Here is a 12,693-nt window from a genome sequence, read left to right on the forward strand (position 1 = left end):
AAACTTAAAATTTTAAAATAAAATAATTTTATTTTAAAATTTTAAAATAAAATTATAAGTTTATTTTAAAATAAAATTATAAGTTTATTTTATGCAAGCATTTTGTTTCAGGATTTATTTTTTAAATTTATTTTTTTCAAATTACGATAACTTTTGAAGAGGAGTTCATAAGAATATAATTTTTGACTGCTTATACATAAATGAAGCCAAAAAATAATATTTAGAATCTCAACATCAATATTTCTGATTGCCTCATAGAACTTTGTCTTATATAATCGAGTTGTTCTCAAGAAAACTCTTTACATTTACATCGGCACACCTCAGAAGAAAATTGCTTTTCGTGTACTCATTTTCTTGCCATGCGCACATTGACTTCATGTCCGGCTGGGCACATTAACCTTCTGTAGAGTTCAACCTCCCATGGCCATGTTTTCTATTTTTTCTGCCTCATCATAGCATCTTTCTAAGGATTCTAGGAAATTAGAAATAATGTTGAGGTTAATAATTGGTAAATTATAGTTAATTAACATAGAATGAGTGATTTATGCCAGAATTTGGTTAAATTTGTGCTCCGTTTTGCATTAAATCCAGCCAACCAACCATAGCCGAGATTGAACTCGCTACACGAGTAGTGTAATTAAAATCTTCTTGGTAGCTGAATACTTGATGCTTTGCCAGGGATATCAACGGTATTTTTTATTGTGACGCCATCACGCTACCACGGCTTAAGAGAAGCCCATCTATCCTCGAGAGAAGGATAGACCGCGCCAATTTCTCAACCTGGTATTTTACCTTGTGGTACATACAGCGCCTTGCGTTCCCAAATGGTTACCCATCTGTTACTGGCCAGGCTCAACGTGCTTAACTTTGGTGATCTGGTGAGAATCGGTGTGTCAACGTGATTGTGCCGTATATTGCATTAAATACTTATCCCTATTAATATGTAACCGTGCACTGAATGGATATCATAATACTTACTTTGCTGCATTTTATAACAACGGTCCATGCAAAATTTTAGCTAGATCATTCCAATAGTTTCTGAGTAAAAGTGAAACAGACAAACAGACTGGGAGAAATAGAATATAGATTCCAATTCATTTTCTCTTGTCAAACAATCGTTCACTATGGCTATTTTTTTTTTTTATGAATTTGTGAATGAAAAAAAAAATTTTTTTTTTCATTAAAAACTTGGACAAAAAAAAAATATGTGCATGAATAAATTTTTTTTTTTTTTTTCTCCTCGAAGTTCTAATGTCATGAAGCACCATAATTTCAAGAAAGGAAAACGTCATCGCGAATGTGAAACCAGAAATGATAACGATTGCGCATTAATAAAAGATAAGCACAAAATAAATCTTGGAATCTTGACTGAAATAAATAAAAAAACAAATGATTAAAAAACATATCTATATAAAAGGAAACATTAAAAAAAAAAAAATCTAATTCAAAATGTTTTGATGGCTTCTGGAATTAGCTCGTCTACTAAATTAGATGTGAGACTTGTGTGCGCACGTGCACACACGCATTTTAAAAGTGCATGTCAACCATTCAGGCAATCCGTATCAGCAAAGCAAAATCAATCGATTATTTCGTTTTAGTTGTGCTACTCTTTCGCGTCATTTTATTTATTCTTATTTATTTCTGTATTTATTTTTGCCGTCTTGAGTAGTGGAAGAAGGGAGATAACTCTTCTCTTAATATTAATAGCATAGAATTGTGATACAAATCGGTCTGACAATGGCTTTGCGGCTCTCGGCCTGAAGTATGATTCTGAACCATACCTCAGATCCATCTTCCCAGGCTTTGTTTCTCCTTTGAGAAGGGATTAGGGCAATTCGGAATCTTAAATCTTTATTTTACTATAGTTGAAAAAAAATCTTTTTTTTTTTTTTTTTTTTTTTTTTTTTTTTTTTAATTACTCAAATGTTTTTAAGAGATTGCAATACCGTTTTAAGTGAAATATAAAAATAACCCCCCCCCCCACACCATCTTAAAAAAAAAAGGTGGTAAGGTAGAAAAGAAAGTAAAAATTTACCGAAAACTTTGTTACATTAAATTAAGTACTTTAAAAAAAATCATTTTTACAATTCTTAATAAAATACAGTTACCCTCCTTAGAACAAAGATTTAAGATTCCGAATTGTCAGGATTAATCGCCTGAGTCGCACTACTGGGGAATATCGACGAGGCTGCTCAGGCATTTTTTGTAGGCCAGAGTGTGCTGGCTTCTGTAAACCACATCTGACATTGTGTCTAACCTCCTGACTAGGACATAAAAAGTTCTTTCTTTTTTGTGCTACACTTTATTGTTAGCAAAAGAAGGCGGGGGGTGGGGAGGGGCTGAAAAAAAAAAAAAAAAAAAAAACTCATATTAACAGTTGTATCTATCTGGTGTTGCCAGGGAGTCTTATTGTCGTTTTTGTTATGCATTTTCTTTTTCGTAACTGTTTGGTTATTTTTTAAATAGAATGTTGAAAGTTAAATTTATTTATTATAAAAATTAAACAATTTCGTCCAGTTAATAATCAAACGATATTATAACTAATTTTAAATTAATGTTGTTTTTAATTTTGATTTTAAAAAATTATTGGATTTGAATAATTTTCAATCTTTTAATACGTGAAGATGTTTCTAAGGATTTTGACATCAGAAGTCATGTTTAAAGCTTTTAAAATTCCTTTCAAATTTCGAAGAATCACAAAGTAATTCATTCTTTTTTTTTCTAGTGCTAGCAAAAGATTAAAATGGCTGACTTGTTTACGAAGAAACTGAAATGCATTCTGGCAGATTTAATTTTAGTTATTTTTTAAACAGGATTTTTGAAATTTTACTTTATCCGCTTGCATTTTTTTTATTTCAACGAATATTTGATTAATGCTAAAAAAAAAAATAAAAAAAACAATTTAATTTTTTTTTTTTTTTTTTTTTTTTTTTTTTTTTTTAATTACTCAAATGTTTTTAAGAGATTGCAATACCGTTTTAAGTGAAATATAAAAATAACCCCCCCCCACACCATCTTAAAAAAAAAAGGTGGTAAGGTAGAAAAGAAAGTAAAAATTTACCGAAAACTTTGTTACATTAAATTAAGTACTTTAAAAAAAATCATTTTTACAATTCTTAATAAAATACAGTTACCCTCCTTAGAACAAAGATTTAAGATTCCGAATTGTCAGGATTAATCGCCTGAGTCGCACTACTGGGGAATATCGACGAGGCTGCTCAGGCATTTTTTGTAGGCCAGAGTGTGCTGGCTTCTGTAAACCACATCTGACATTGTGTCTAACCTCCTGACTAGGACATAAAAAGTTCTTTCTTTTTTGTGCTACACTTTATTGTTAGCAAAAGAAGGCGGGGGGTGGGGAGGGGCTGAAAAAAAAAAAAAAAAAAAACTCATATTAACAGTTGTATCTATCTGGTGTTGCCAGGGAGTCTTATTGTCGTTTTTGTTATGCATTTTCTTTTTCGTAACTGTTTGGTTATTTTTTAAATAGAATGTTGAAAGTTAAATTTATTTATTATAAAAATTAAACAATTTCGTCCAGTTAATAATCAAACGATATTATAACTAATTTTAAATTAATGTTGTTTTTAATTTTGATTTTAAAAAATTATTGGATTTGAATAATTTTCAATCTTTTAATACGTGAAGATGTTTCTAAGGATTTTGACATCAGAAGTCATGTTTAAAGCTTTTAAAATTCCTTTCAAATTTCGAAGAATCACAAAGTAATTCATTCTTTTTTTTTTCTAGTGCTAGCAAAAGATTAAAATGGCTGACTTGTTTACGAAGAAACTGAAATGCATTCTGGCAGATTTAATTTTAGTTATTTTTTAAACAGGATTTTTGAAATTTTACTTTATCCGCTTGCATTTTTTTTATTTCAACGAATATTTGATTAATGCTAAAAAAAAAAATAAAAAAAACAATTTAATTTTTTTTTTTTTTTTTTTTTTTTTTTTTTTTTACACAGTGATCACCACTTATCAAGGCCCGGAAACCACTCAGGGATAAGGGTTATTGCAAGTACATTACGTTAGTGTGGAGATTTGATGAAGTGTTTACTTAAGGGGGCGGTTCATTAGGAATTTGTTAACGTTGGACTTGAAGACATCCAAGTTGTAGTCAGGTGGGAAGCAGGCAGACGGAACAGAGTTCCACAGGCGTGCAGTTCTAAGAAAGAAGCTTTGTTCATGGAATCTGCATTTTGATTTAGGCACAGATATAGAGTGGGGGAAATTTTTCACAGTGGATTCAGCTAGACGGGTGTTTTTCATGAAAGATTGGCGAGGGGGGACTAGAGATTGGAGTTCAGACGAGCACCTGCCATGGAAATAACGATAAAACAAGGATAGGCTCGCAACGTCTCTTCTTTGGGAGAGAGGTTGCAGGGTAGAGACAAGGGCATCCTCCACTAAGCCACGAAGTCTATTTTGTACTCTGTCAAGGCAGGATAGGCTGTTTTTAGCAGCTCCTGCCCAGATATGGCAACAGTATTCCATCCTTGGACGTACTTAGCTTTTATATAGATAGAGAATTGTATCAGTAGTGAGATATCTTCTGGAGCGGTAGAAGGATCCCACCATCTTTCCAGCGACCTTGGCAACAGACTTGATGTACGTGTTCCATTTCAGATCAGGAGTAAGGTCAAACCCAGAAGCTTGTCAAAACACGGGGCCTCACCCAGACGAGAGCCATCCATCACACATTGATGCCAGATGGGGATCAGAGCGTTGATGATGTAAGGATAGGAGTTTGGTTTTGGATGCATTAAAGGTAACCAGCCACGTCTTCCCCCACTGAACCACACGCTCGAGATCAGAGGAGAGAGAATCAGAGAGAACTTTGTCATTTACAGCCTTTGATGTGTTGCCGTAGATGGTCTTGTCATCAGCATAGATGTCAACGAATGATTTAAGTATGTGTTTAGGGAGGTCATTGATGTAGATCAGGAAGAGAGTTGGGCCCAGGATTGACCCCTGAGGGACTCCAGCATTTATATTGCAGGCCTCTGATTTTTGTCCATCTACCACTACTCTTAATTCTGAAAGTTATGTTAATGTTAGACTTTCCAAATAAACAAGTATTTCCCTCCCGGGCAATTTTTAAAACCCGCAATGTCATTTTATAGAAAGTTTTCAGAATAGTTCAAGTATAAGAGTCGGTTGGCAAGGAAAATCGAGGAAAACATGGAAGAAAATGATAAGGGTGGATGTCAGAGAAAGAAGGATAAATAAAGACTTGGTCAGAGATAGGTTGGTTTGGAAGTCAATTTCTAAAAGTCGTCCAACACATGACAGCATGTAAAGTGGATGATGATGATGATGATGATGATGGTGATGATGATGATTTTGATTTCAATGATGATTTTGATTTTATTATTATTTTATTATTATTATTAAAAAATGGATTTTAATTTGTTTTTAAATTTTCACATTTATTTTATGGAGAGAAATTTATATTAAAAAAATAAAATTACCTATATAACTTTTTTTATTGTCAATTTGATTAAGGTTTTTGTTTTTCAAACCAAAATTTAATAATTTCAAATATTGTGATCGATACAAACCAGAAATGCAGCAAATATATTTTGGACATTTCATTGTTTTGCTTCACAAAAAATAAAAAATAACCACACATTTCATTTTGAAAATTTAAATTTTTATAATTTGTGTGAAATTTAATTCTTAGTTATTAAACAATTAATTTAACTTTTTCTGTATATTTTATTTATTTATTATTTATATTTATGTATTTATTTACTTTCTTTTAATTTACTTTTTATTTATGTATTTTTATTTATTTTTATCTATTTTATTAATACTTTTTGTTTATAGTTTTGTAAAAGATTACTTCAACACATTTTAGACAATTTTTTACAAAATTATTCAATTGCGATGATGGTGGTCAAATGGCTGAGGGCATAAGTTGACAATCTGCCAAATTCAAATCCGAGTGTTACCATACCTCATTTGCACTTATGGATGTTAGCAACCATGACTTTATTCTGCCACAATGTACTCAAATTCTTTCTAGAAATAACCAAGGAAGGGAGAGGGCAATACTAGCAACGGAATCAATTTGTACACATTTCACTTTTATTTCATGGACTTTTGTTGTAAAAATTAATCTCGGATGTTATCATCCTTTGTGACGTCATCGTGCATAAAGAGAAACATGCAAGAAAACAAGTGAGTTTTAGATAAAAAATATGTTCATAACTGGACATAAAAATGGTGCAAAACTGTTCTGATTGGAAAATTTTATTAACTAGGAGAATACCACTGTTGAAGTCGGTATTCTGGTAGTGGGTATGTATGTATATATATATATATATATATATATATATATATATATATATATATAATTCAAATGAGTTAAATAAATACTTGTCTATTGTGCCTGTGTTAATTACTGCATTTTTAAATTCTACTTTGTATCATTGATTTAAATTAGAGTAACTTGTATACATAGTGATATAATTAAATGAAAAGTATATATGTTAGTATATAAATAAAATTTCTTTGCATTTAATTATATTACTATAACGGCTCCATTCAATCTTGTCAGACTATGGATACCCACTGGAGGGGACCCGTGTGGCAAGAGTTGCGCAATCACTAACCACACCTCTCCTGAGTCAGCACAGTTTTAATTTCAGTTGCAAGTATATATAAGCTTGGGATGACTGAAAACAATGCCAGGATAAGCAGAGAGCACACACAGTGCCTAGCGTTCCCAAATGGTCACCCATCTTTTTTTTTTTTTTTTTTTTTTTTTTACATAAAGGTCATGACTTATCAAGGCCCAGAGGCCACTCAGGGATAAGGGTTATTGCATGTACAGTAATCAATGAGATAGTATTATGGTAATCATTAGTATTGGAGATTTGATAGTGTCTTACTTAAGGGGGCGGTTTGTCAGGAATTTGTTTATGTTGGACTTGAAGACATCCAAGTTGTAGTCAGGTGGGAAACAGGCAAACAGAAGAAAAGAGTTCCACAGGCGTGCACTTCTAAGAAAGAAGCTTTCTTCATGGAATCTATGTTTGGATTTAGATAAAGAGTGGGGAAAATTATTGACAGTAGTTTCAGCCAGACAGGTGTTTCTCATGAAAGATTGGCGAGGGGTGGGGACGAGAGATTGAAGCTCAGACGAGCACTTGCCATGGAAATAACAATAAAACAAAGACAGGCTCGCAACGTCTCTTCTGCAGGGAAGAGAAAAGGGCATCCTTCACTAAGCTACGAACTCTATTTTGTACTGTCAAGGCAGGATAGGCTGTTTTTAGTAGCTGTGATAGCAGTACTCCATACTTGGACGTACTTGGCTTTTATATAGATAGAGAATTGCATCAGTAGTGAGATATCTTCTGGAGCGGTAGAAGGATCCCACCATTTTCCCAGAGTCTTTGGCAACAGGCCTGATGTACGTGTTCCATTTCAGATCAGGAGTAAAGGTCAAATCCAGAACCTTGTCAAAACGTGGAGCCTCTCCAAGACGAGAGCCATCCATTTCAATGGATGCCAGATGGGGATCAGAGCGTTGATGATGGAAAGATAGGAGCTTGGTTTTAGATGCATTAAAAGTAACCAGCCATCTCTTTCCCTACTGTACCATGCGCTCAAGATCAGAGGAAAGAGAATTAGAACTTTATCATTTATGGCCTTTGATGTGTTGCCATAGATGGTCGTGTCATCAGCATAGATGTCAACGAATGATTTAAGTATGTGTTTTGGGAGATCATTGGACCCCTGAGGGACTCCAGCATTAATACTGTGGGCCTCTGATTTCTGCCTATCAACCACTACTCTTATGAACCTATCGGAGAGAAATGATTTAATGATTGAGAAAACATTTCCAATGATACCGTAGTTGGAAATCTTGTGAAGTAGGACTTTATGCCTTACTTTATTGAAGGACTTTGATATGTCAAGAGCAATTGTCTTTGAAAGGAAGCCTTTGTCAAGAGATTCACTAATTCTATGAGATATAACCGTTAGCACATCTGCTGTAGATCTTGCCGAGTGGAAACCATATTACATGTCACTAAGAAGGTTGTTTCTGCTGAGGTGGTTGACTACTTCTTTATTTAATATGGATTCCAACAACTTACTCATGACACATAGACTTATTGGTCTGTACTGAGAGGAAGATGACTTTTCACCTGAATTCTTAAATACAGGGCATACTGATGAGGTTTTCCAGGGTGTTGGAAAGCACTTTCCTTAAGGCAACGCTTAAACAGTTTTGTAAGTATGGGGTCAAGTTCTGGTTGGAGCTTTTTCAGCACTATAATTGGAATGCCGTCAGGGCCAGTTGCTTTACTGGAATCAAGGTTCTTGATTAGCTTGGTGACCTCACGCACAGATATTTGTGTGTTGCATAGCGTGTTGTCTGATATAGGAGGAAATACGAGGAGTTGATAGCCTTTATCGCATAGGGTAGAATTAGCTGCAAAGTTCTTGGCAAATAGTCTGGCCTTGTCTGATGCTGACGAGATGACCTCAAGTCCATTGATGATAGTTGGGAGAGAACGCACAGTATCCTGTTTGCTATTTGCCAAAACTGGTGGGAACCAAGCCGCTGCTCAACTACTTTGGATTTAACAGACTGAGCATATAGCTCTCTTGCATTTTTTATTACTCTTTTACAGTGGTTGCTGGCAGTCCTGAAAGCAGTTTTAGTCTTAGTACATCTATTACGTTGGTAGCTATGGAAAAAGTGATTTCTGTGCGCGATGGCAGTTAGGTTTTTGTTAGAATTTTTTGGATGGTATGAATCGGTCTATGTCTAGAATTAACCATTCAGTCAGGTCTGATACTATAGAGGACACATCATTTTTAAACCTGGAATGCAAAGGTAGATCAAATATGAAAGTACTGGTACTGGTCAGGTCCATCGTTGCTTAATTTCAGTGATCTTACGAAAACCAGTGTGTTAACCTAATTGTGCTCTGTGGGTGTGCGTGTGCGCGCGCGCGCGCGCGCACACACACACACACAGCACAATGATTACTCTTTCCTAATAATTTCAATGCTATGTGACCAGTAGTTTAAGAGTTTATCGGTCAAATATTATCACACCAATACATCTACTTATTTTATTTATATGTATGAGTGTGTGTAGTCCACATATAATTTACTAAATGTTTATTCTTTTCTCAATTACAGGATGCAGTAAAAAGTATGAAGGTATTATTGGTTATCTCCCTTTCTGGAGTGAAAGTATGTAGCAGTAAAGGGGAGGTAAGTTGTTCTCTATCTTTTCATAACACTTTTGTCTAAGTTTGAATTTCATTTTTTTTTTATTTACGTTAACATTTAGTTGAAAGCAATTGAATTGGTAAATATAATAAAATGCAGCATTGTTTTTGTATTGTCACATGAAAAAAAAATTAATTTTTTGTATACAATTTTTTTCTAAAAAGTGTATACATTTATTTAGAAATAGGAGAAGTGGGTTTCTTTTCATGAAAATGAAACCATAATACTTGACTTAATTTAGATCAAAAATTACTTTCGAATCAACAGGTTAACAGCTTCAAAAATAACTTTTGAATTTTGAAAGATCACATTCAAAATAGATTAACGTGACCAATTTGTCTTGTGATCCTTTAAAATTTGAATTTAAAGTCTTTAAACTGTCGATTAGAAAGAAATTTTTTTACTTAAATTTTAAAATTATGAGTCGATTATTATGGTTATTTTGTGGTCAAAAATTTCCTTGCTATTTTAAAGAACCTAGATAGTTATCATTTAAGAAAATGTAATTAATTTCACATCAAAATTCCAAAAGCTGAATGTTGACACCAACGTTTGACGCAATAGTTGACATGTTGCTGAATATGAAGTAAGTTTCCAAAATCATTAGATCTAAAAGTCAAAATAACGAAAGTAAAGTTCTTCAACCAAACACAATTGTTGGTGCTTGTCCATACCCCCACCCCCACACACACACTGTATGAAAAAAACAAAAATAAAGAAAAATTTGTATAATGTATGTATCTGTAATGGAAAGAAAATATTGTATTCCAAAAATCACATAAATTGATCAAGTAGTTTTTTTTTTTTTTTCGTAATAAAATTATTTTAAAACAAATTTGAGTTTTTCAATCCCATTCCTCCATCCCCATGCTAAGAATGGCTTTCTAAAATTTCATAAAAGTTTTAATTGTTGGAAATTATCTGCACTATCTTGCAAAATCGTGTTGAGAGATGGACGATCATCGTATAGCTATAATATTTGTTTTTTTTCTTTTTTTTTTATATAACGCTACTTGGTCAATTTACATGATTTTTGGTGTACGATATTTTCTTGTTGTCATGAATACATACACCATAAAGTTTTTTTCTTTATTTATGGTATTTTTGTTTTTTTTAATATGGTGAAGCTTATGAACTTGCACCAAAATATTTCCAATTTTTTTTTTTTTTTTAAATTAATTTTTGTACGACATACTTATTTTCCTCCTTGCTCCACCATCAATCAGATAAAATTTATTTCATGAATTAAGAAATTTATTATTTATATAATAATATATTTTATTTTATTGGAATCCTTTGAAATAAGAAATTTGTAAATTTATTTGCTTACTATTTTATCCTTATCTTCAAAGTTGTTGCTTCATCACATTTCGACTAACTATTCTTTTGATCGTCCGTGGTCGTTAACTGCGACAAGATAGAATGCTGAATCTCTTAACTGTATCTTCAATAATAAGTCTTCTATAATTGTTGTTGTTGTCTTGCCACGTTATAGCCAACTAATCCTTTGGGTAGGATTGAAACTCCTATCTTCAGACAATTCTCACCTGGAACCGAAGGGGCCGATGGTGCTGTGCATTCAATGCCTTTATGTGCTGCGCCACTGGCTCCTTTTGTTCTAGGTGAGAATTGTTTGAAGATAGCGGTTTCAATCCTAACCAAAACAGGTCAGAGGATTAGTTGGTCAATACGCGGTGAGACAAAAAAAAAACTATGGAAGGCCGTAATTACTGAGGATACAATTAAGACCTGGCATTCCTATCGTGTCGCAGTTAACCACCTGAAGAAGGCCATAGGAATAGTTCGTTGAAATGTGGTGAAACAACAACTATGAGGATGAGGATAACAGTTCTCAAATAAATATTTATTTATATGATAATCTATATGATGTATTTATTTATATGATAATCTATATGATATATTTATTTATATGATAATCTATATGATATATTTATTTATATGATAATCTATATGATATATTTATTTATATGATAATCTATATGATATATTTATTTATATGATAATCTATATGATATATTTATTTATATGATAATCTATATGATGTATTTATTTATATGATAATCTATATGATATATTTATTTATATGATAATCTATATGATATATTTATTTATATGATAATCTATATGATATATTTATTTATATGATAATCTATATGATGTATTTATTTATATGATAATCTATATGATATATTTATTTATATGATAATCTATATGATATATTTATTTATATGATAATCTATATGATATATTTATTTATATGATAATCTATATGATATATTTATTTATATGATAATCTATATGATATATTTATTTATATGATGATCTATATGATATATTTATTTATATGATAATCTATATGATATATTTATTTATATGATAATCTATATGATATATTTATTTATATGATAATCTATATGATATATTTATTTATATGATAATCTATATGATATATTTATTTATATGATAATCTATATGATATATTTATTTATATGATAATCTATATGATATATTTATTTATATGATAATCTATATGATGTATTTATTTATATGATAATCCATATGATATATTTATTTATATGATAATCTATATGATGTATTTATTTATATGATAATCTATATGATATATTTATTTATATGATAATCTATATGATATATTTATTTATATGATTATCTATATGATATATTTATTTATATGATAATCTATATGATATATTTATTTATATGATAATCTATATGATATATTTATTTATATGATAATCTATATGATATATTTATTTATATGATAATCTATATGATATATTTATTTATATGATAATCTATATGATATATTTATTCTAATATTAAAGAAATATGCTATTTTCAATATTTAGATATTTCTTTTGAATCATATATTAAACAAAAAAAAAATGACTTTCATATAATTGTTTCCATGTTAGGCTCAACATTTGTACGTAGTGTTTAACTTAAATTTTAACCAACAAATGCGAAAAAAACAATTTTTTGAAACCATAAACTTTTTGTTTTTTTTTTTTCTCTGCAGAGTGTCTATATGGCTCACGCATTGAAGCGAATCTCTTTTGCAACCTGTGACCCAGAATATCGCCAATTTTCTTTTCTTGCTCGTGAACCCAAGGGACAGATTAACGTTCAATTCTGTCATGCTTTCATCACAAGAAATTCTCCAGAAGTAAGTAACACACACACACAATCCGTACTTGACTTAATTGTTAAAAGCTTATTTATATATATATATATATATATACACACAGTAGAACCTTGGGATATGGCATTAAAAACTAGTAACAACAAGCAGTACAGTGTATAGTTCACATGTAATCAAATAAAATGATAACACCGTATGGCAGGGGCAAATACTGTAACCAGGGGCCCCAATAACATTGTATTCCAC

General features: G+C 31.4%; 1 protein-coding gene across 29 annotated transcripts in view; it reads left to right on the forward strand.

The window, feature by feature from the left end:
- The window catches only part of LOC145301788 (uncharacterized), a 533,649-nt gene that overhangs the window by 242,691 nt on the left and 278,265 nt on the right, over positions 1-12,693 (forward strand). For all 29 annotated transcript variants that reach the window (XM_080144599.1, XM_080144601.1, XM_080144602.1 and 26 more), the window contains exons 3-4: positions 9,171-9,245; positions 12,325-12,471. In XM_080144599.1, coding sequence (XP_080000725.1) covers positions 9,171-9,245; positions 12,325-12,471 — 222 coding nt within the window. The remainder of the gene's footprint in view (positions 1-9,170; positions 9,246-12,324; positions 12,472-12,693) is intronic.

Source organism: Euprymna scolopes, chromosome 2 (genome assembly GCF_053919585.1).
Source record: "Euprymna scolopes isolate OS-2025 chromosome 2, ASM5391958v1, whole genome shotgun sequence".
Lineage (NCBI taxonomy): Eukaryota > Metazoa > Mollusca > Cephalopoda > Sepiida > Sepiolidae > Euprymna > Euprymna scolopes.